This window comes from Onychostruthus taczanowskii, unplaced genomic scaffold (assembly GCF_017590055.1).
Source record: "Onychostruthus taczanowskii isolate IOZ18803 unplaced genomic scaffold, ASM1759005v1 scaffold116, whole genome shotgun sequence".
Classification (NCBI taxonomy): domain Eukaryota; kingdom Metazoa; phylum Chordata; class Aves; order Passeriformes; family Passeridae; genus Onychostruthus; species Onychostruthus taczanowskii.
In genome coordinates, this window is record NW_024498294.1 from 1,246,740 (window position 1) to 1,269,341 (window position 22,602).

The 22,602-nt window shown below is 40.7% G+C and overlaps 1 protein-coding gene across 1 annotated transcript in view; it reads right to left on the reverse strand.

Annotated features, from left to right (window-relative positions):
- The window catches only part of ATP2B2 (ATPase plasma membrane Ca2+ transporting 2), a 388,824-nt gene that overhangs the window by 69,785 nt on the left and 296,437 nt on the right, over positions 1-22,602 (reverse strand). Inside the window, exons 6-12 of the mRNA XM_041427564.1 lie at positions 15,973-16,230; positions 14,839-14,964; positions 13,437-13,562; positions 10,008-10,103; positions 4,151-4,192; positions 2,389-2,553; positions 120-334 (exon numbers count right to left, since the gene is read on the reverse strand). Of these exons, the coding sequence (XP_041283498.1) occupies positions 120-334; positions 2,389-2,553; positions 4,151-4,192; positions 10,008-10,103; positions 13,437-13,562; positions 14,839-14,964; positions 15,973-16,230 (1,028 nt within the window). The remainder of the gene's footprint in view (positions 1-119; positions 335-2,388; positions 2,554-4,150; positions 4,193-10,007; positions 10,104-13,436; positions 13,563-14,838; positions 14,965-15,972; positions 16,231-22,602) is intronic.

Consider the following 22,602-nt stretch of genomic DNA (forward strand, 5'->3'; position numbering starts at 1 on the left):
TTTGAGCACATAATTTTCAGACCATTTTTCATCCCATCTGATAAAATCTGAGGACCATCTTATTGGTGAACTCAAGCAAACAGCACTTTTATCCCTGGATTATTTTGAATGTCTCTTACCTTTACAGAATAAGCCAGAGAAATAGTGACAGCAAGTGGGAGTCCCTCAGGAACAGCAACCACGAGCACAGTAACACCAATAATGAAGAATTTAACAAAATACTGAACGTAGACAGGAGTGCACTCAGGCAACCACTGCTTCTTGTTGACCACAAAGGTGTCAATGGCAAAATACAGTACCAAGATGATGACAGTGATGGCAGACATCACCAGACCTGGGAGGAGAAATCACCAGTTACCATAAACCCAAACAGCGCTGAGAACACAAGCAATTAGAAATTGGGATTTGATGGGAAATTCTTTCTTTCTTTGTGATGTTTTTCACCAGTACCAATAGCAAGGATAAATGAAGAAAAAAAACATTGTCATAATATATTTACAGTGTACAAGGAATTCTAGGAAATTCATTTTTAAGCACTTACTGCTGCCTTTACAACTTCCCAGGCAGTGCAGGAGTTCTGCTGTCACTTAACCTAAGCTTATTCAATTTAGCACATTACTTTGCCTGGTACAACATTTATCTGTCCTTTTAACCCCCACCTTTTACAAATTACTTGTCTATCCATATTTAAACACCTTTCTTCTAAGTATATCTTTAGAGGCTTAAGCAAAGGAGCCTCTCATGTTGCTGTATAAAATAGAAAAGTCCTACAGATGAGTCTGAGTGAATATAAAGAGGCAATAATGCAGAATTATCCACAGGACAGTTTTTCACTGGGTTTCTTTAAAATGTGGCTAATACTGGTGTCTCCAATGTGTCCCTTTTCAAGGGAACATCTGCAGAGTGTGTATTTTCATGAGCAGAGGTTCCAAAGAGACAGAGCCACCAATAAATGTTTCACAGAAATGACAACACGTCCCAAACATTCCATCCACTCTCCCAATGGCACAGACTGCTGGGATAGCACTCCTGCTCCACAGTTTTGTCCCTGGGTTTGAGTACACAAATAAAATTTCCATTATAGCCTCAGCTTTGCCTTGCTCTGACAGTCCTGTTTGTTGGGTTTGTGTGAAGGAGTTAAGCCTGCATTTTGGAATAAATTAATTTCTCCCTAATGAGATCACAGAGTAGAAGGAGAATGCTGTGAATTTCATGTCTTGACTGCAGTTCTTAAAAAATTGGTAAAGCTGAAGGATGCTAAGGTTGACAGGAAACAGATGAGTCAGGGAGATGACTCTGTGCCAGAGGATAAAGGAAAAACCATTAAAATATTGTACAGGCAAATACTCCTGACAAGGCAAGACATCCCCATAAGTTGCTCAACACCAAAGCAAAACCAAATGAGACAATGATTAATTAATTTAATTCCTGTTCCTTGCCACATTCTGGTCAGAAATCCCTACACAATTACTTCAAGAGTGAGGTACACGTGCCAGAGCAGAGGTCAAGGCAATACCGAAAGATATTTAATCCAAGGAATTAATCATCAGGGGAAACAAACAAGAGAAACTGGAGGAATATGAACGGGGGCAAGGCATGAAATTAGATATCAGGGATGATAATCCTGGATTTGGTCACATTCTGCTCAGGCAAAGGGAAATGGCATCGTGGGGTTATGTGATCAACTCCTGTGATGAACTCACAGAGGGATGGGAAGGGAAAAACCACACTGGGGGAGAAGGCTGAGGGACATGGAGCAGAAGTAAAAGGATCTTGAAGGGTCTCCACCAAGGAGCTGAGATCAAAATCTCTTTATTATCATGATAAAAGCAAACCTAAGGAACTTTAGGCCCTTATGGAAGATTTCCACTCTCTGCCCACATGTTGGAGAAGTACTGTCTCCAACTCCAGGGGCCAGATGGTTCTGGATACACGAGTCCAAAGATGTGTCATGCTTGGGGAGAAGGCAGGAATGTGGATATTTGGGGAGAACAGAATGATTTCAGAATCCATGAGAGGGAAATACTGTGTGAGTGATATTTTGAGATGGTATTAGAGATTCTGAAACTGTGTACTCCCAAGTTCTGAGGGGAGAGGAAATTAAATACGTAATTACTGCGCTTGGGAATATTAACTCTGAGAAAAGCTGCATTTAATTTTGATTCAAATATTCATTACAATCCAAGTTGCTCAAAGCTCCTTGGCAGTCAAAGCTGATTTTTAGGAGAATAAAAGATCTTCAGCACCACATACTCCCCTTAGAACAGCTTTGTGATGACCCATTTCCAAATCTTGCAGTAAAAGAGGGCCTGTCCCTTTTCAGAACCATTTGCTTTGCAGCTCTTTGTCTCCTGTGACCCAGAGAGCTTTGGTGTCACCCAGCCATACCTGCTTTGCCAATCTGCACTGCCAGCTTGGTCAGCTTTCCCTGCAGGACCGATTTTTCTTTCTTGTGCATGTTGGATTTCTTCTTGTCCTTGTCGTCTCCCTCTCCCCCTTCTGCGCTCTTCAGCGGCTGCATCTCCATGGCAGCAGCCCCGTCCTGCTGCTTGGCTGATAATGCAGAACAAAACTGTTACTCCACAGCTTTATCCCTTCCTTCTCTCCGTGCTCATCCTCTCTGAACCCAGCCAGCCTGGGACAATCCCTGCCAGGGACACCCTTGGCTCCCTGGAGAGCCAGCAGGGCTCTGCAGGACAAGGCTGTGCCAGCGCATCCCTCAGGACATGGGGGGATTTGGGCTGGAAAGCCCTGATGGGGTTCATCCCTCATTTTTACCCCCACTCATGACGCTCTAGGCCATACACATATATGCCACTGAATGTCTTGCAGGTGACTTGGCAGGTGACAGCACCAGCACTGCAGGATTCCCTGGAACAGCAGAGCTCAGGCAGAGCTGTGACAGATCCACATTCTTCTCGATTTGAGGATGCCTCTTAGAATGCAATGCATATTTCCAATGCAAATATTTTGAAGGCAATGTGGTTGCACAGGTGGCCCATGTGTCACCTCTGTGGGCTGCAGGGGTACCTCAGTGACCAGGGGACCACACTCTGCCATCCGCCATTCCAGAAAATCCCTCTGTTATAAAGTTTCCTCAGCATTCCATGATCAAGGTACTCAGCCCTTGGGTCTGATGGAGGTGGCATCACCATTCCCCCACAAAACCCACACACAGTTTCAGGGCTGATGCCTTCTTTCCTGACAGAATGCCAGCAGAAGGAAACTTTATTTTTACCTGTTTCTGAACATGTAAATGACATTGCAGTGGATATATGTGCATGTGTCTGGTTGGTACTGAGCACAACAAATAAAATAGGATGAGATGAAACAGCTTTGCTTTCATGAAGAGATTGTACAAGACTGTGCTTGTTTGACCTGGAAATCTAATTTATCTACCTAGCCTGAATGCTTATTATTTAATAGCATTTTATTTGGTACTTTTGTACCATGAACCACTGAGTTTCTCTATCCAGTTTCTGAGCCATCACCTTTGCAATGTTCAATATTATCTGAGAAAACTGTCATTTAATTTGGTATAACCCAAAGAGCTATTGATAGCTCTGTCTTATAATAAAAAGGGAACCATGACTTTGCTTCAGAGAAAGCAAAATACTGATTCCAATTTCTTCCTGACATTGTATACTAAATAAGAAACACCTAGAACTCTCAATCTTCCTGTTGTTTATCCTTATAAAAGGCTTTTGCACTGCTAGATAACACCTTGGCTTTAAGGTTTCCTTTTTTTATTGCTTTGCCTTTCCCCTGCACATGAAGAGATGTCCAGACAATGCCATCAGACACCAGAGATGATGAGACATAAAAAAACTAGGCTGGAAAATCACTAACACTACATAGGATACACAACTTGCACAGGAAAAATTAACTCAAATGAGCTTTGTGAGATGAAAGCAATATCTATAAATGGTCCCTTTAAAATACTCCACTCCTAAACCTCTGCAGCTTGTGGAAGTTACAATCTCTTTGGCTGGGGTTGGCTGTTTGGGGTTTTTTTGGACATTCTGCATGAACAGTTAGGGCCAGTATCACACACAGGCACAGACCACAGGTTCTCACTGTACTTTGGGACAGGGTTGAACTACATGCTAACAATACAATCCACAACCTCCTGAACAGCAAAGAAGATTACCTTTGTTCTGGTTGTTCTCCATATTCCCATCCTGCATCTTGCCTAAATGATGAAAAATTCCAACAGACAACAGACAGTAAACAACCTTCAGCTGAGACAGAACACGAAAATGGGGAATTACATCAATGGGAGACAAAAGCCATGAGCACACCACGGGCACCTGGGCACCATCCCTGCCCTCACACCTGCACTCACTCAGGGCCAACCCAGCCTGGCGTGTCCAAGGAATTCCAGCCAAGCTCAGGGTTGGAACACATTAAATGCTGAATATCAGCAGGTATTTTTGAGAAATCTGCATAAATTCAGAGGGGAAAACTAAAAAAGTGGATCTGGTGGGAAAATGAATTGGAATAATATTCCTGAGCTGATGTTTCAGAGGGCTGGGACTTAAAAACTCTGGCACACACCAGTATAGAGTAAGACTTTCTTAATGTATTCCAGAATTAAATTAATCATGTTATTAAATTGAGAAAAAATAGAAACAATAGTGTTAATCAATCCAAATGAATGAATAAAAATGCAAATGAGATAGGATTTTTAAATTACATCTTCCTCACTTGGTTGTACTAATTAACAAATTTCTCCTGGAAATACAAGGGCCAGGTGACCTAAATTCAGATTTATCCTGCACAGATTTTCCATGTGCCTCTTTAATTTCCAGCTTGATATTTTATCCACAGAAAGTTTTACCACAGAAAGTCCTTATTCCTTTGTGCCTTTTTCAAGTGGAAATGTCATTTGAAAGTGTGCATGAGATAAAAATGGCAAAATGCACAAATCACATACAAAACTTTGGTATTCAGAATAACAGCTAAACATTTTCAAATGGATTCAAAATTTCTTGGTGGGATCCCTTACAAAACTTTCACGGGAATTATATGAATTTATGGAAAAGGCTACAACAAATATTATCTCAGAATGGATGACAGTGTCTTTTGGTAGTTATGTAAAATGCACAATAAAAAATGATGCTAAGGAAAATTAAGTTAAAACTCCATTACAGGATTGTTGACACATTCTAATAAGAAATGTACCATCAGAATTTATTAAAAAATGTGCCAGCAGGTACATCTTGTTCTTCTGACTGCTGTGTGGATTATTTTTTTTCACTCTGCTGTGACTAAATCATAACAAAATGGAAAATCTAAGATGCCTCTCTTGCATGTCGGTCTTTGCACTAAGTGGGAGAGCAAAAGTGACCAAGTCAATGCTATATTTGTCAAAAATAGGCCCCAGTGCCACACTGGGAAATTCCAAAGCCCAGAAGCAGGGTCTAAAATCATCTCAGAACTCAGGTGAATTACTGCAATAAACCACTGACCATCAGCTGCATGTCTGTATTTCTAATTCTATTCCTACCCTGGCAATAATAGGACTTTAAAAAATTCAGAATCCACCTTCCAGAGCTTTACACAAGAGAAGAATCCATGAGCTTGAGCAAAACCAAGCTCCTTTCCACAGTGAAATTCCCTATAAAACCTCGGCCCATGGGGCACAGTTGGGCTCAGTACCTGCCTGGTGGCTGTTTTTCTTAGAAGGGCTTTTAATAAAGTTACTGGAAGACACAAAATATCTCTGGAGATTTGGATTTCTGGCTGGAGCATAAAGCCTTCCCCAAGAACTGGAAGGCACTAATTTAGAGCAGGCAGTCTGCTCCATTTCCTGCTCTGGAGATCCTTTTGCAGAATGCAGTTCCAAACCTCGGAGTGGCAAAAAAATTGAACAATATTCAACTTTCAAAAAGACAAAAATCACCAACAAAACCCAAATGTGGCTGTCCCAATTTGCAGACACATCACAGAGATTTTTCTTTTGTAAATTAAAATATGTACTTTTAGGACAAATATTTGCTATTTAATGGCATAATTATCATAATAAATTACACCATCAATTGACTGGCTGACTGAAAATAGCAGTACACAAAATAAGCAATCATTACCAACATTTTAAACTCAGGTATTTTAAAAATACCTTCTTAATATTCTTAATCTGCTGCATTCAGATTATTGAGTGGGGGAAGTCATCAGAGGTAGTTACAGTTCAGTTATTTAGACAGAATAACAAAGATAAGGTAATTTGGGTAATCAAGATAAAGAAAAGAAACCTGTAAACTATTTATATCCTCCTGTGCCAAATAATTTTAAGGCTGCACTTTGGTATAAAATATGAACAAGGAAATAAAAGCAGAAAGAAAGGTGATAGAATCACCACTGCTGAGAGATCCTTCCTCCTTCCAGGTACAAATACTCCCCCATCCTTCTCTCCTTGGTGCATTATTTAGAATTCTCAAAAGGAGGAGTATTTATTCATATTTTGATAGCATCACATCAAATAATTCTTTAAAAATGCACTATTTTTTTTTACATAATTCTGCAAATATTTTCTTCCTTTCTGTTTGGAATAATAGATAAAATAAATGATGTTTGGGCTGGAGAAATCCATCTGAGTTTTTTATCACTTTTCTAAGCAAGGATGAAAAATCAGAAAATTTAGAATAGCACTTCTAAGGTCTGCATTCTGCAGCTGACTTGAAAGTTCTGAATTTAAATACAAATATTTTTCACACGCCTTTGCCTCACTACAATTCCTGTATTTTGGAAAAGACTCATGGCACCTTTACTGATTAAATTCTTACTATAAAAGTAATGGACTTCACCAAACAAGATTCCCAAGAAAAGCCTCCCCTTTAGTGGCTGCAGCCCTTGTGAAAGAATCAATGACACAAAAAAACAAAGCCCTGTCACTATTTTGGAAATTATTTCCCTCATTTGGAAATTATTTCTAAATTGGAAGAAGTGCTTGGAATCAACCAAAAAAAAAATGGAATTGTGTTCCAAGTGCTGAGAGGGAACAACTGTATTAAACACGAAGTTTTAGATAATCCTTCTATGCATTCAATAAATAACTTCACTTACAATTCAGAAATTTAAACTATAAATTATAAATTATAAATGTATTTAAAATAGAAAAATAGTATTTTAAAAAAAGTTCAAACTGCAAATTGCTTTTCAGGAGCAGAAGTAGCTCAGTACCTACACTGGGATTAGCTGTAGATGTAAAATATTCCAGCAGAGATTTCTCTGACTCTGGTAAGCCATTTCTATACTTTTTATATTTTCTTAACACATATTTTAGTAGGAAATTCTCGAGCTTACAAATGCCAAAAAAACCCCAACAACCCACCCTGGAAATCCTGATTTAGTAAGGTGGCAGTGCTCTACTGGAAGGAAATCAAATTTGGGGTAATTTGAGCTACTAGAAGGAAATCAAATTTGGGGTAAACAAGCTGTAAACAGTGATTGCTGCTTCCCTGATTTTCATTTTTTCAAGTTACCTTTACTAAATATAATACTTTGGAATGAGATGAGTTTTCCTGAACTACTACATTTCTGCAAAATTTTCTGCTCTGTTTATGGCCTTAACTTGCAACCTTTCAAAAACTGAATGCATTGTCCATAGTTCTGACAACGAGATAAGCAACAATTCTCTATTTTGATCTCAACTCCTAAAACTCAACATCTATAAGAATTTATAAGAGTTCCTTTGGTACAGCACATAATACACAGGCTGGGTCACAAAGTAAATGAATTTATCACTACAGGCTCACAGGCTGACAACAAACTCATTCTTTTGTGTCAATTGTTTATTGACAATTAAAAATGAAAATATTTTATCTGGAATGTAATTAGTTGATTTTTCAAGCAACATTTCCTGAGTTTGCTACTTATTCAAGAATATAAGTATTAATTCTTATTTTAAGGTATTTTCTACACAAAGGTATTACTTTAGGTAAAATTCTTGTTTCCAGTCATACCTCAGGAAGAATTTTATGACTTTTAAAAAATATTTATTTCATCCAGACCAGAGGAAAATGCAGGTGAATTTGGGGTCCTTACTTTTAACTTATCTCTCCTTCCTTTCTCCCCTCCAAACCATATCTACATTTTCAGCATTTAAGTCACCATAATCAGCAGTGCTAACTGCTGAAATTACCAGAAATCTGGCATTGCCCATTTCCCAGATAATTCCAAAGCACTCAGACCTGTGTTTGCCTGTCTTTCTCCCAGCAGTTGAATTGTGGAAAGCCTCTCCTGCCCTTGTTGATCAAAGATCAGCAGAAATATTGAACTGCCTCGTCTCAGAGGAACTAAAATCCAAAACATCCTTAACTGCACAAAAAAAATTCCCTCCCCACTGCAAAGCCCTGAGCTTGTATCTCTCAGCTCCAGGATAAACATGGGCAGTTACTGTTGTTCCTGACTGGAGAGAGGATGATGGAAAATCACATCCCTAATCCTGACACTGATCTAATATCCCCTGGAACTCAATTTCCTCATTAAGCTCAGCATTAAGCCCAAACACAACAGGGATTTACCAGGCAGCCCCAGCTCTGAGCAGAGCCCAGGGCTCGTTCTGCACCTGCTGGGCACCAGCAAAGAGGGGCTGAGCTCTGCTCCCATCCCTCCTCTGCAGCTGGCAGGGACAAGCAGGAGTGCTGAGCAGCCAGGGGGACTGCAGGGAGGTTTGTTCTACACTCACCAAAGTGGAATTATCACTGAATCATCACAGGATGGTTTGGGTTGGAGCCTTAAAGTGGATCCAGTGCCACCCCTGCCATGGCAGGGACGCCTTCCACTGTCCCAGGCTGCTCCAAGCCCCAGTGTCCAGCCTGGCCTGGGACACATCCCAGGGCAGCTGCTCTGTGTCAGGACCTCAGCACACTCACAGCAATGGAGAATAAAACACTTACAATTCACTCCTCTAAGGAATCTGGAACCAGGATGATGGAGGTCCCTGCCATGCAAGGAGATGTAGGGATTGTAAATCCTAGTTTTCCAGAAATGGTTTTAAATCTGGTTATATGTTTCTTTTAAATTATTTGAAAATAGGCTTAAAGATTTCCTGTGTCACTGTTTTAAATAAGATCCTACAGCAGTAAATCCTGTTCCTTGTTTAGCACTTGATATTGCTGTCAGAAACTCTAATTTCATATGTGAAATGCAACCTCCATGGAAAAAAAATTCTTTCACCAACATGATGAAAAGTAGAATGACTTTACTCAGTATTTTTGGCTCTGCACAAGAAGGAAAGGTTGCTTCGCAAATAAAGGCTCATGTATCTGATTAGCAGCAAAATACAGCTGATGCCTACACTAATATTGACCCAATCAATCCAATTTAACACTGGAATCTGACTGTTAGGAGAGCCACTGAAATATCTGCGTGCTAACAAGCAGGGTCAGGAATCTGTGCTGGGGCACAGTCAAAACTGCAGGAATGGTTTGGTTTGGGTTCAGTTTACACAGGCAGGTTCAGGAGCAAGTCACTGAGGGCTCACACAAATATCCACAAAACTTCTCAGTCCCTCTGCTGAAAACAGCAAAAGTTGTTCCTAACACAGTGTTGGTTGAAATGGAGGCAGATCCCTGGCCCCAGCGCTCTCTCAGAACTGTGTGAGGAATTAGGAGTCAAAAAGAGGAGAAGCAGAGAGAATCCCTTTTCTCATGGTGCTCTTCTCCAGATCTATGCTGAATAATGAAACTTTATAATAAAACATCAGGTGAATCTGCCTGAAAGTTTTGGAACTGGCCTGACATAACTGCTTCTTTTAACTGCGGTTTGAATGGCAAATAAATCATGATTCCAAGCTCTGCCTCTGCCAGGCTGAATTCTGGGGGAATGAGGCTGCAGCATCCCTGTGGCCCCTCTGCCAAGCTCCTGCAGAGCATGTGGAGCAGGATCTCTCAGAGTGCAGTCACACAAACACAACATCTGTGCAGGTCAGCGAGGGGAGAGGGAATTTGACACAGTCAGGAGAGAAATCCATCAAATCAGACAAGCCGGGGGTTGTGACGTACCATTGACTAAGCTGGCATTTGCATTATCAGTGGCATTTGCACCTGCTGCACCATCTGTGGCTGGAGGAGGGTGGGAGGAGGGATGGGAAGAATCTACTGAGCAATAATGGATAAAAAAAAAAATAAAATAAACAAAAAACCATAAAAACAAAACGGCAAATAATAAATAAATAATAAATAAATAATAACAGCAACGCGAACGAATACACGTGACAGAGTGAAAAGCCTTCGTGGCTTTGTTTGCTCCCAAAATCAAAGAGCTTGAAATTAATTAACACAAATTTCCAAAGCAATGTGGCATTGGGAAGGTGTCACAAAGCAAGCTGAATATTCAAATAATAATAACAATAACAACAATAACAATAATAATAACAAAAGATAAATAAATATGAAACACATTTAGCAAAGTTAAAGGAGTCAGTGAGAACAGAATGTACACAGTCTTGTGTGCATTGCTTTAGTCCTTTTATGTCTTATTTTTTGTACTTTCATGTAATGAATGCATTTTTAAAGTGGTTGAAATGTTTCCTTTGGAGTTCATTTACACAGTGCTTGTGTAGCTTTAAAATTTGCATTTTAAAATGTATTATATCTATATCTGAACATACTTCTACATGGCACAATGGTACATATTTTATGTTTTAAATAATTTTGCACATTATGATTTATCATCGCTGATGCAGCCCAGTCTAACAGGGCTCAACCCATGTCCTGCCATCCCCCAGGTAAAATGCTTATTGATGTGAGTAGAAACATGGAATTTTCCTATATTTTATGTGGAAAAGGCAAATATAGTCTTGAGGAGAATAAGGGGTTGTTTTAAATCCAGATAATTGACATGAGACATTTCCTGGTTTGTGATGACATGAATGAAGAATCAGAAAAGAAATCCTCTTATTCTTTTCAGTTATTATCCACATATTAGACAAAATTGGACAAGAAATCTTTCCTAACAGGAAGGTGAAAAGCTTAAAGAAGGTCTTATCATTTTACTGTGTTTTTTATAGAGAAGTTCAATAAAATTAGTCTCTGCAAACAATAGCTAGAATTTATTTTGTTTTGTTTCTGGTGGTTAACTGCTCACAACAGAACCAAGTCCTCCCATGGATCCTGGCCGAGGCTCTCAAACTGCTCCAGCCCCTGCCCCACAGGGATTATTTTGTGCTGTACTGGGCTGGTACTGCAGAAGAATGGACTGATTTTATTTACAAATGGCAAATTGGGAGAAGCAAATAAACAGCTCCCGGGATTTAAAAACACACCCCTGTGCAACTGCATTCAGGAAAATTTCAATTGCAAATTTGATTACTGTGGTGGCAACGACTTAAACTGTTTTGGTGACTCGTGTTTGTTCTTTATTCCGTTTGGATCCCCACCCCAACCAGCACAGCGTGAGCTGCTAACAGCAAATCAAGTATTCCACATTAAATACTTTGCAATTTACTTCTGGAGAACAGCTGATTATTCCAGCTGAACGGGAAGATTTGCAACACCAATAATGCCTGCACACCAAAAGATTTGGCACCAGCAATCTTGCTGATTCGAAATCATTTTATAATTTCAACTTGACTGATTCAAAGATGATTATTTCAATCAGCAGTTCCCCCCTGATTTGCATCATTGGATGGGGTACAATTCTTACTCTACCTGGAAGCTGCTGTTCCTCCTCCTGTTTCACACCTGCACGGTGATTTTTAAAGTGTTAATGAACAATAAAAGCACACACCCACATGGACTGAAAGGGGGAGGATTTCTGAGAACTGCAGGTTTGTGGTCCAGAGGTTTTAATTTGAGTTGGTGCCTCCATCTGCCACCAGCTCTGATCAGGCATGAGCACAAAGCTGCATCAGAGGATGTGGAGGAATTTTCTGTATTGTGGATTCTTTATATTATAGCTGTTTCTACAGAGCCATGTTCGATTAAATTCTGTGTCTGCACCCAAATTCTAACACACCTATGTAAGAATCTCTGTCTCTGGGTAAGTTACAGCCACAATGTGGAGAAAACTCCCTTATTTCTCTTTTCCTGCCTTTCCAGGCTCTTGCTTGTGAAGCCTGAGAGCCAACAGTGTCCTGAGCAGAGCCTAGGGAGGCCAGCCCAGTTAAACCCAGCACAGGGAGCTCTCCCATCACACAGGGGTGAAGCTGCTCCTCCTCTCCTCCAGACCACACAAAGGCTCTGAACGACAGCAAGAGCAAACTCCAAGGTGCTGCTCAAAACTGGCATAAAAGAGTTTTGCTTTGTGAAATTTCAGTCTTTTCTCCTTTTAATTCTCCTGGAGCACCCCGTGCCTGGCAGCTATTTCTGTGCATTTCTGTGCAGAAATGAAATGGTAAACATTTCATTTAGTAAAAAAGGATTTCCTCAAAGCAGCAGAGAGTCAAAGGCAGACACTTGTTGAACATACTCAGGAATGGAAATTGTAGGTCCTGAAAACCATTTGAATTTGGCCCTTCCTATCTGCAGCTTCATACAAAATGATGAGAACCAAAAAAAAAAAAAAAAAAAAAAAAAGGTGGAATCATATTGCCTGACAGATAGCAAATAAAATGTTCAGTAAAAATTTAACTGCTTTTTTAAAATTAATAGTGAACACCACTAGAAAGAGCAGAAATGTCTGGAGAACCTGTATTAATTGGCCCTTAATCGTGTCTGAAAGACAACTATTCTTAGGACAGACTTGGAATGAAATTGTGGAAGCAGAACAATTTACAAGACTGTGTGAAGAAAAACTGGCAAGGACAGACATTAAATCATGTTTCTGCTTAGTGTGCAGCCCATAAATTAGCAAATGCTTATGACATCACACTGTAATAAGGTGAAAAGCCCAAAGAGCCTTCTTGATTTCATTAACTGATGCAGAACATGAAAGTAAAACTGTCTGCTAACATTTACTGCTACATTCTTGGCTTTTACTATTCTTAGCTTGACCTTTACACCTGAAGACATTAAAATGCCTCTCAAGTCAGTCACTGGCATTAAACAATCCAGGCTAGCAAAGAGCCACAGCTTATCTTTATTTTAGTCCTGAAGCTCCAAGACAGATGCTATTTCCGTGGCCAAAGGGTTTTTTTTTTTTTCTCTGGGGAAAAATATTGAATTGATAGAAAAGCACAAAATCTTAGCAAACTGTAGGTGAGCATGGATTGATGTAGAGAAGCCACAGCCACTGGAGCATGCCCAGGTATTCCCTTGCATTTCAGTATGGACTGGGAGCCTGCAGCTTCACACTGGAAAAACATCATGTTATCCAATGGATTTATTGGTTAACAGCTTCTGCTGTTTTTCTGTGTGACATGTGATGATAAAAATGTGTCATAAAAAAAAGGCAGTTTGAAAAATCACATTTATTTGTCAAGAGCGAGGAGAGCTCTGGCTGCACAAAGCCCAGGAGCTTTCTCTGGAGCGTCCTGGTGTTGGGAGATTTACCTTTCTTGTCTTTCTTCTCCTCCTCTTCTCCCCCAGCTCCCAGCAGAGTGAAGATGATGCCAGTCTGAGAATTCACCCCCACAGCAGTCACCAGCATCCGCCCAGAGCCTTCCATGACATGGGTGCCTGAAGGGAGGCAAGACAGCTTACAGAGAGCTAAACTAAATGTGAAAAAATTATGCAAGGCCTTTCTGAAAGTATATAGAGAGATTTGTCATACTTTATAAACCTTTATTGAGGGGGATATTAGCACATAACCAAAATAAACCCTGTTCTTCTCAACCAAGAATTAATGCTTAAGCACAAACCTCAGGCTGCACATCCATCACCATCAGATTCTCTTTTTAAAAGAAATGCTATCACTAATGAAGTTTATCTTCTGCAAGAAAACAGTTTCAGCAGGACATCACAAATACACAAATTAGGTAAAAAAAAAAAATCCATTCAAACCTAAAGATCAGAAAATATCTTTAAAAGCCAGCAGAGACTTGGTTGGTTCAGTTGGAAAGGAAAAACACTGCAACCTTCCTCAGAAATGTATCAGAGCCTCCTTTAAGATGTGTCACTATTTCCAAATACCTTTTAATTAAGGACTTGCTATTTGTATCCCTGTGTTTTGTTCTGAGGGAATCTTCTCCTGAACTGGACGACAAAGGTGGATAAAAATATCCTCCAAAAAGAGCCATTGGCTCCTAGGCTCCCAGAGCAGCTTTGGCAGGAAAACAGGCATTCAGCAGAGCCCAGCCTGATCTCTGCACCCCTGGAGAGGGCAGAGCAGCAGGCAGAGGGGATGGGATGAGGTATGGGGGTACCAGCTGTGGGTGTCTCTGGGTCTGGATTGCAGGCGCTTGAGACAGTAGCTCATGTTGGCACTCAGGTGTTTACTATTTCTTATCAGTAAAACAGTCTCACTGCTCTGAGTTCTGCAGCTTTTCATTAGAAGGCACAAAATGGCCACAATCTCTTGTTACAAGGTCTTTTAAGGCTAAACTATCCAATTAAGAACCGACACCTAGATTATTTTCCCTTTTAACCCAATAACTGATCCGAAAGAGCTGCAATGTGGACTTTTCTGCCCAATTACAAAATGCCACCCAAACCCATGGAGAAGAAGGAAGAAGAAGCATGAAGAAGAAACCCAGGACAACACCCTGTGCCCTCCATCCAGCTTCCATCTACAACATACTAAAATCCCCAAACCTCAATTCCTCACCAAGTGATACACCCACACTACTCTCTATAATCCATTTCACACTTTTGTGGATTCCAGTCTATCCTGAAGTCTTGGAAACTTTCTCCATGACTGAGGGTCAAAGTCAGTGCTGCCCTGGGGGTCAGGGCACGCCAGGGCAGACAGAGAAATATTCCGTGTCCTGGGTTTCCACAATGGGGCAGATCTTACCTGACAGCAGCATTGGGTCTTTGTCCACGGATTTGCGGACCTGGTCTGACTCTCCAGTCAAGGAGCTCTCGTCGATTTTGAGATCATTTCCTTGAATAAATATCCCATCAGCAGGTAGGAGGTCACCTGTGGTCAGAACAGGGCAATGGAAAACCTCCATGAGACTGCTTTTATAATTACCCAATGATTTTTGTTATAAAATCACAAATAATTGCATGAAAAGGTGAAATGAAAGAAGGGAAGGAATTACTCCTGATTCTATCCACACGAGCCACAGTACTGCAATCCAGCCAGGAAAGGCCTTTTATTGCAACCATGTTCTGCTTCATGCTGTCCCAGAATCCAAATGTATCACATTTAATTCACAGCGGATATCTCCATCATGGGCCTTTGGCAGGGAAGTGCTCCTCACATCACCTGAAGGTTTCTCCATCAGACCTCATAGGAATTAACTGCAGCTAATTAACAGCTGATCTGCCCTTTCCCCTTCCCCCCTCGGGGAGCCCTTAGGCAAGTCCAGGAGAAATGTGATGGCTGATGGAAGGGGGATATTGCTGGAATTAACAACTCCCTCCAGGGCACACAGAGCTCCTGCAGGAATCTTTCACTCCACTGGAGCACAGGGCTTTCCCTATGGCATGGAAATAGCAGGCACCTGACCTGAGGGATCAGTCTGAATTTGAAGCAACTCAACCTCTAATGATCATAGAGGCCCAATTCCCTTCTACACAACATTTAAAAACACGTCCTCTTGCCCCTAACTGGACAGAAATGAAAAGAAATTAATCTGAATAATGTAATCCTCCATGACAGAGAATTACCTTTGTATGAACAAATACAGAAAACTGGAAGGACAAATACAGAAAGCTGGAAGGACAAATACAGAAAGCTGGAAGGAACTGGAAAACTGACCAGTCCTTGTCCTGGTCAGTGAAAGCAGTTTCCACCAATTGAATTGACTTCCTAGTGCAGCTTTAGAGCAGGTCTTCACGTTCTCCTTTTGCCCTGACAGGTCAGGTGTCACCTCAGCATGGCCAATACTGATTTTCCGTCACATAAACCTGCCCTAACCCTGCCCGTGCTACTGGGAAGGGCCAGCAGAGCACACCAAGGCTCCAAAGGCCGTGCACTCACCATATTTGACCTGTGCAATGTCCCCAACCACGATCTCTGCCACGGGGATCTGGATGACCTGTCCCCCTCGCACCACGGTGAACTTCTGCTCCTGCTCGATGCGGCTCTGCAGCCCCCGGAACTGCTTCTCCTTGCTCCAGTCGTTGAAGGCAGTGACCAGGACAACGCAGATGACAGACAGGAGGATGGCAGCACCTTCAATCCAGCCAGCTTCGGCCTCCCCCTCATCCTCAGCTCCTCCTGTTGCAGTCCCACACCCTGCAGAGATGTTAAGGATCGGTTTAGGGAAGGTCGGGTGTACCACAAGAGTTGAAATTTGCTGTGACGTGACAAGGTGAGGGGATGGAGCTGATTTTCCAAGCACTGCCTGCTGATGAAATGTGGCAGAATGGAGGAAAAGGACAAATAATATTTTTTTTTTTCTGTGAAAAAGAGGAAGGAAATAAATCGACAGAAATCTTAGTCCTTTTAATTTTTCTACTGAGCAACCCATCCTTGGTGAACCCAGACTAAACAAATGGAAGGAGAAAGCACCAATTCTGTTATGTGATAGAGGACTCAGAGCTTCATCTGAGCCACCAAAACCTGCAGGATAAGGATAAGAATAATACTGAAGAATAAGAATAATACTGAAGAATAATACTGTAGGTGACAGGAAGGGCTAAAACAATGAATGACATTAAATAATGCAAAGTAATGGCCTTAAATTCACATTAACACCCTGCCAGATTAAATTAAACTGTTTTAACACAATTTTTTTAACAATTTTCAACACAACTTCTAAATGTTCTGAACTAAACACACAGGGAGCACTTGTTGAAAAAACAGTGGGGTCAACTGAGTTTATCAGCATTTCAATTTGATAATGAATGTATTAAGGAACACTGAGTAAAAACAATTCCCTGATATTAATTCATCAGTCTTCTCTACAGAGAAATGCAGTGGGATGCTTCTAGAACTGCAAGTACATTATTGCTGCCAAAAGCAAAACAGCATTAAGAGAACCACTCTGTTCTGAACTGTTAATTCTGAACTACTTTATATACATCTGCTAATTATTTATTTCAAACTTGGATGCAATTAAAATTTAAATAGATAATATTCACCAAAGGAAAGTGACATAGCTGTCCTTACTGAAAGAGCACCATGGAGAAATCCTGGACAACCAAGGGCACATTCCAGAGAAATCCCAACTGGAGGGAGAGAGGAGAACTCAGCCCGGCCAGCAGAGCCTCCTCTCCTGGGGGACCTGGGAATAATTGCTCCCATTTTCCATGAGGAATGGGACCAGACAGGAATTTGACATCACTTCTCCACCTCACCCAGGCACCAGAGGGTTCAGCAACTTTGCTTCCACTTCTGACTGAAGTTTAATTTGGTTTATTCGTCACCTCTTGCTAGAGAGAATTAACAGCCAGGTTGATTTCTGTATTTAAATTACAAACTGGAGCATCATAATCCATTAACCAGCTGAGTAATTACTCCTGCATGTGAACAATAACAAAACGACCAAAAGTCAGAGGAATAAAGATGAGCCTGAACAGCTGCTAAGAGAGGAAGAAAATGAAAATAAAGGGAGTTTTTAGCCAAGTTCTCTGTAGTTTACCCTGAGTTTCTAAGGGCAGGGCAAAGGCTCCTCCCAAGGGCAGGGGCTGCCCTGGCAGGGCTGTCCCTCCACTGCTGGCCCACCTGAACCTTCAGCACGAGAACCTCACTAAAACCACTTTTACAGCACTCAAGCAGGAAATTAGGAAACTTTTTAAAGTCCAGTACCTTCAGCTGCTCATTACCAGCCTCAAACGCAGCTCAGAAACCAACCCTGCAACTTCCTCCTGCAGCAGAATGGGGCTCTGGGAAGGACTAATGAATTTTGTTCTGTTTAACCTTAATCATCTCAACTGGGCTGTGTTGGATTTTCAGATTCCTTTTGCAAATCAGCAGGTTCACTTTTGATTGTTTTAAATGGTTTCCTAGTGCAAGTAATTCTGTTTCAGCAGGTGTAACACAAGAATTCACCCTCCTTTTATTCATTAGATGTGACTTAGAATTAAATATGATGAATATTCTGTTTTTTAACAGCCAACCTCCTCTTCTATTTCTCACAAAAGAAACATGGCCTGACCTAGCCACAGTCAAACACTGCTTTTATTTTCTTTTTAAATGGTTGAAATTTAGTCCAGCTTGCACAAAATTAAAAAGAGCTGCTGCAGAGTAATATTTCCAAGACCCTTCAGTAAAAAAAAAAAATCTTGATTAAGCAAAATCAGGTAAAAAAATAAATATATTCCTTGACTTGAGCAGTGAGGTTAATTTTGTGTTTGATCTCCACATTCACATAAGAGGCACCACGGAGCATGCAAATAATGCAAGACATTATCATTAACATAAAAGGAATTACCTGTAGATACCACATAGATTAAGCACAATCAAATAAAAGAATTCATTTTTTCAGAAAAATTTGTTTTATTCCAGCTAAGAAAATTGTTTGTAACAATGAAAGAAAATCTGAGGGAAGCAGATTGAACTTAGATCAAGCTCTTGGAAAGTGTCCCTAAATCTGACAAGTTTCCACGCTGAATAAAAAATCATGTTTATGACTTAAAATCCTGAGACAGTCCTCCACAACCCAATGAAAACAACAAGATTTTAAATGCATTTAATTTTCTTTTCTGTTCCTTTCATCAGACAATGACAAATTCAGGTGGAGCAGAGGTGTTTGAAGGGAGGAGGGAATTTTAGGAGTAGAGGAATTAATTGCCAGACCTCATCAAAAGCTGAAGTCTTTGAGAGGGTGGAGGAAATTCTGAGTTGATTTTTGAGTTGTTAATTGTTGAGATTCAACGTGGCCTCTCTAAAGCCCCAGGGGATCCCCTGGCCCAGGTGAGAAGTCAATCAGACATCAGAATTTCCCAAAATTTTGCCTTTGCATTTTACACTCCACAGAAAGGAGATGGGATAAAAGTGATACATAAATTAATGCAAAATGTTCTTTTTCTAGGAATAAATTCTAGAAAAAAATTGCCTGCTTCTTACAAGAGCAAGATTTCCGAGCAGATTTTTTTAAAAAAAATATGAAAAGCAAGATTTTAAAATGCAACCTCTGCCCTTTACAACATGACCCAGCTGTCAGGAAACATTTTCTTGACTTATCTGGTGTTCTTGCTTCCAAACTGTTTTAGATGTGTTCCTTTTGATAGGAAAAAAAAAAAAAAAAAGAAAAAAAACCTGCATCCCCATTGGTTTGAGGGTGTCTAATGTTTTCTTATATACTTACAAAAAACAATTGAGTTTTTAAATTTTTTTCTGCTGTTATGGTTTTCTAAAAATGATGGAAAGACTTACATGGATTTACAGAAAGAAACTTTATGTATTTATAGGGGAAAAAGACACAAACTTCTTAAGTCTATATTTAGATTATCTGTCCTTATTGACCTTACAGATAAGGAGAAAATAAGAAATATTAATAAAATTCATCATATTAATATACCTAAGTAGGAAAATTGAGTTTGAAGCACGTAATATTTATTAAAAATGTTCAAATAAGGTTGAAAAATTCATGTTGAGGTATAAGACTGCTGTTCTGCTTTCACAGAGAGAACATGGCTCTCAATGCTACCAAAAATCTGCCTGAGCTTTTATTGAAATGCACAGAGTGAAAAGCAGCACAAAAGAGTTGCTAACATGCAGATGTGATTTGCGGCAGGGTTTTATTCCAAGACAGCAAACTGTGATGTTCTCAACTTAAATTACCTTTAACAGAGGCCCTGTCTGTCAGAAACCCCAAATGCAGAAAGGTAAACAAGTTTAAAACACGGAGCTCTCTTCTCCCACAGCTCTGAACGTGTGCCCTGGCCAAAGTCTGACCTCACGGGACAGAAAATGTGCAGGGCTGGAAACTGAGATGCTGAAGACCTGCAAGTCAAGGATGCAAAGGGCTGGGACTCCTTTGGCACAGAAAAAAGCAGATGGAGCCCTAAAATGGATCAACTCATCCCAAAAGGAGATGGAGCTCCCCAGGAGAGGGAGAACCTGGCAGCACAGTCTCAAAGGAGGCTCAGAAACACAAAAAGGCACCAAGGGAACTTTTGTGCCCATAAAATATCTGAAAGGACTTTTCCAGAACCTTGTGGAAGGAGAACAGGACTTTAAAAAGCTTAAAACTGGGCCAGAAATAGATCAGCAAATCTGATGGAAAAGTTTTCTACAGGGGGGAGATGAAAGGAAGGAAAAATCCAGAGGAAAGGAGGGTTCAGGGAGGACAGAACAGGAAAGTTCTGCCTCCCATCACAGGCAGGGAGCCCAGCTGAGGTGGCAGCAGCTGGATTTCCATCCCTGCAGGGACTTCAGGGCTCCAGACCTGCCCAGAATTTCCATTCTCAGCCCAGCTGAGGTGGCAGGAGCTGGATTTCCATCCCTGCAGGGACTTCAGGGCTCCAGACCTGCCCAGGAGCCTGGAGGGCTGAGCAAACACCCAGGCACTCACCTGGGCTGCCCTTCAAATCAAGAAAATTCAAAACTGGCCTGAGAAACCTCCTCTGCATGAACAGAATTTAATGATATGGAAGAGTTTAGAAGGAAAAAAAAATTAAAAAAAGGGAAGAAAGGCATAGGTTATTAAAGGGAAAGTTAGAAAAACTTGGATGTGCTTGTGGTGAAAAGGGGAAGAAGGAGAGGAGGAGGCACAAGATGAGGTTAAAGCACTTCAGGAACAGTGAGCAAGAGGCAGCACGAGGTAATAATCTGGTGGCTGTTATTAATCATTTCAATTTAGTGAAAGCTAGCAAGCAAGAAAGGGAATTAATAGAAGTCCACAAAAAGCCAGACAGCATCACCTGACAGCTTGCCAGGCTCATGTCCTCTTGGATCTGGAATGCTTTTACACCATTTCAATGTACATTTCTCCTGATATCAACCAAACCTGGACAGATACAGGAGGAAGCACACGGGCTCAGTGCAGCTAAAAAGAATATCTGCTTAAAATTTCAAACAGCTATCAGGAGATTCTTTAAGCTGCTTTGAATAACATAATGATTATAATTACAAACTATACGGTCCTGAGCTGCAGCACAGTAATTTTTAAATCAGAAAAAGTACATTTTTAAAAATCTGGGAACATCTGTATTCCTAAATCCCAACCTACAGCACATACCTCTCAGCTACTCTTTTCAACCTACACACTGCTATTTTTAAGCTGAGAATACCTTGTGGCATTTAAATTCCCTAGGAAAATCTCCTCACACCCCCAGAGGTAATTTTTTTAGTCAGTCAAACTGGTTTTGTCACCAGAAAGACACCAGCTCCCCGATAAAAACTTTTTATTGAATCTCTTTCTCTAAAGAGATTTTTTTTCCCCTGGCTGCAGCTCCAGCACTGATGTTATTAAAGCAAATTGAGCAGCTCAAAGTTACAGCTTTGTTGTCATCAGCTCTGCTTCCCAACAGCACCACTGATGATTCTTACTTTACAAATGTATTTAGCTGTGTAAGAAAAGGAACAATAACCCAAAAATTATGTGATAAAACCTATAAATTCCCCTCCTTAACAAGACTTTTCAAGCTGTAACAAACACTGCAGCGTTGATTTCTGCAGATTCCTCCTTGTGTCGTGTCTTTTGCTACACAGGAGTCCCAGGAGTGATTGCCACCTCCATTCCTGCCCCAAATCCTGCTCTGTGTGACGATGCATCAGCAGATGGTGAATCACTCCCCACGAGGGCAGAGCAGCACGGGGCTGGCTCCGAGTCACAGCTCAGCACAGGGGCAGGAATCACTGCCCCTTCAACAATTCCTGCTTTCCCTCGCTCCCTCCAAGGGGTTACTCAGCCCTGAGAAACATTTCCAGGCTACCTGCAGGATCAGTGCTCTCCAAACCCACAGAAGGCTTTTATGAGGGTGGCAAAATTACCCCACGAACATCGAGTCAGGGAGTTTGTTCACTCACTAAAAGCCACTTCTGGACACGTCTTTGAACCCAATATGAGAATTCCTGGCTTTGTGATCCATCAGTTTGTTATGTAAGGGCTCCAGGGGGGCAGGGAGGGGGAAGCAAAGAGCTGCTCTCCCTGTGGGTTTGTTATGTAACTGCCAGCTCCAGAGCTTCCTATTAAATATTTACACTTTTTTTGGCTTATATATGCAAGGAAACAAATGTGGGGGCCCGGTAAGCATAGATATAGATAGATATATAGATATAGATATAGATATAGATTATATAGACAGATATAGTAGATATAGATATAAATTATATAGATGTAGGTATAGATATAAATAGATGATATAGATATAGATAGATTAGATAGATAGAAAGATACACATATATCTATATATAGATATATATTTAGATAGATAGATAGATAGATAGATAGATAGATAGATAGACAGATAGATAGATTCACATATTCTTCAGCCTGATCAGAAAAATTCATGAGCACAGGAATGATAATTGAAATATTCCCTCCACTTCAGGAGATGGGGTGTGTCAAGCAGGATTCTTCTGCCTGGCATCTCCAAGGAAATTCATTTTGGAGAGATCGGGCAAAAGGATGGGTCATCACTCCACCAAAGGACCAAGCAACTACTTCTACAATGTTTATATTCAATTTTGGTTCCTTTTCTTTGCTAGAGGGAAAAT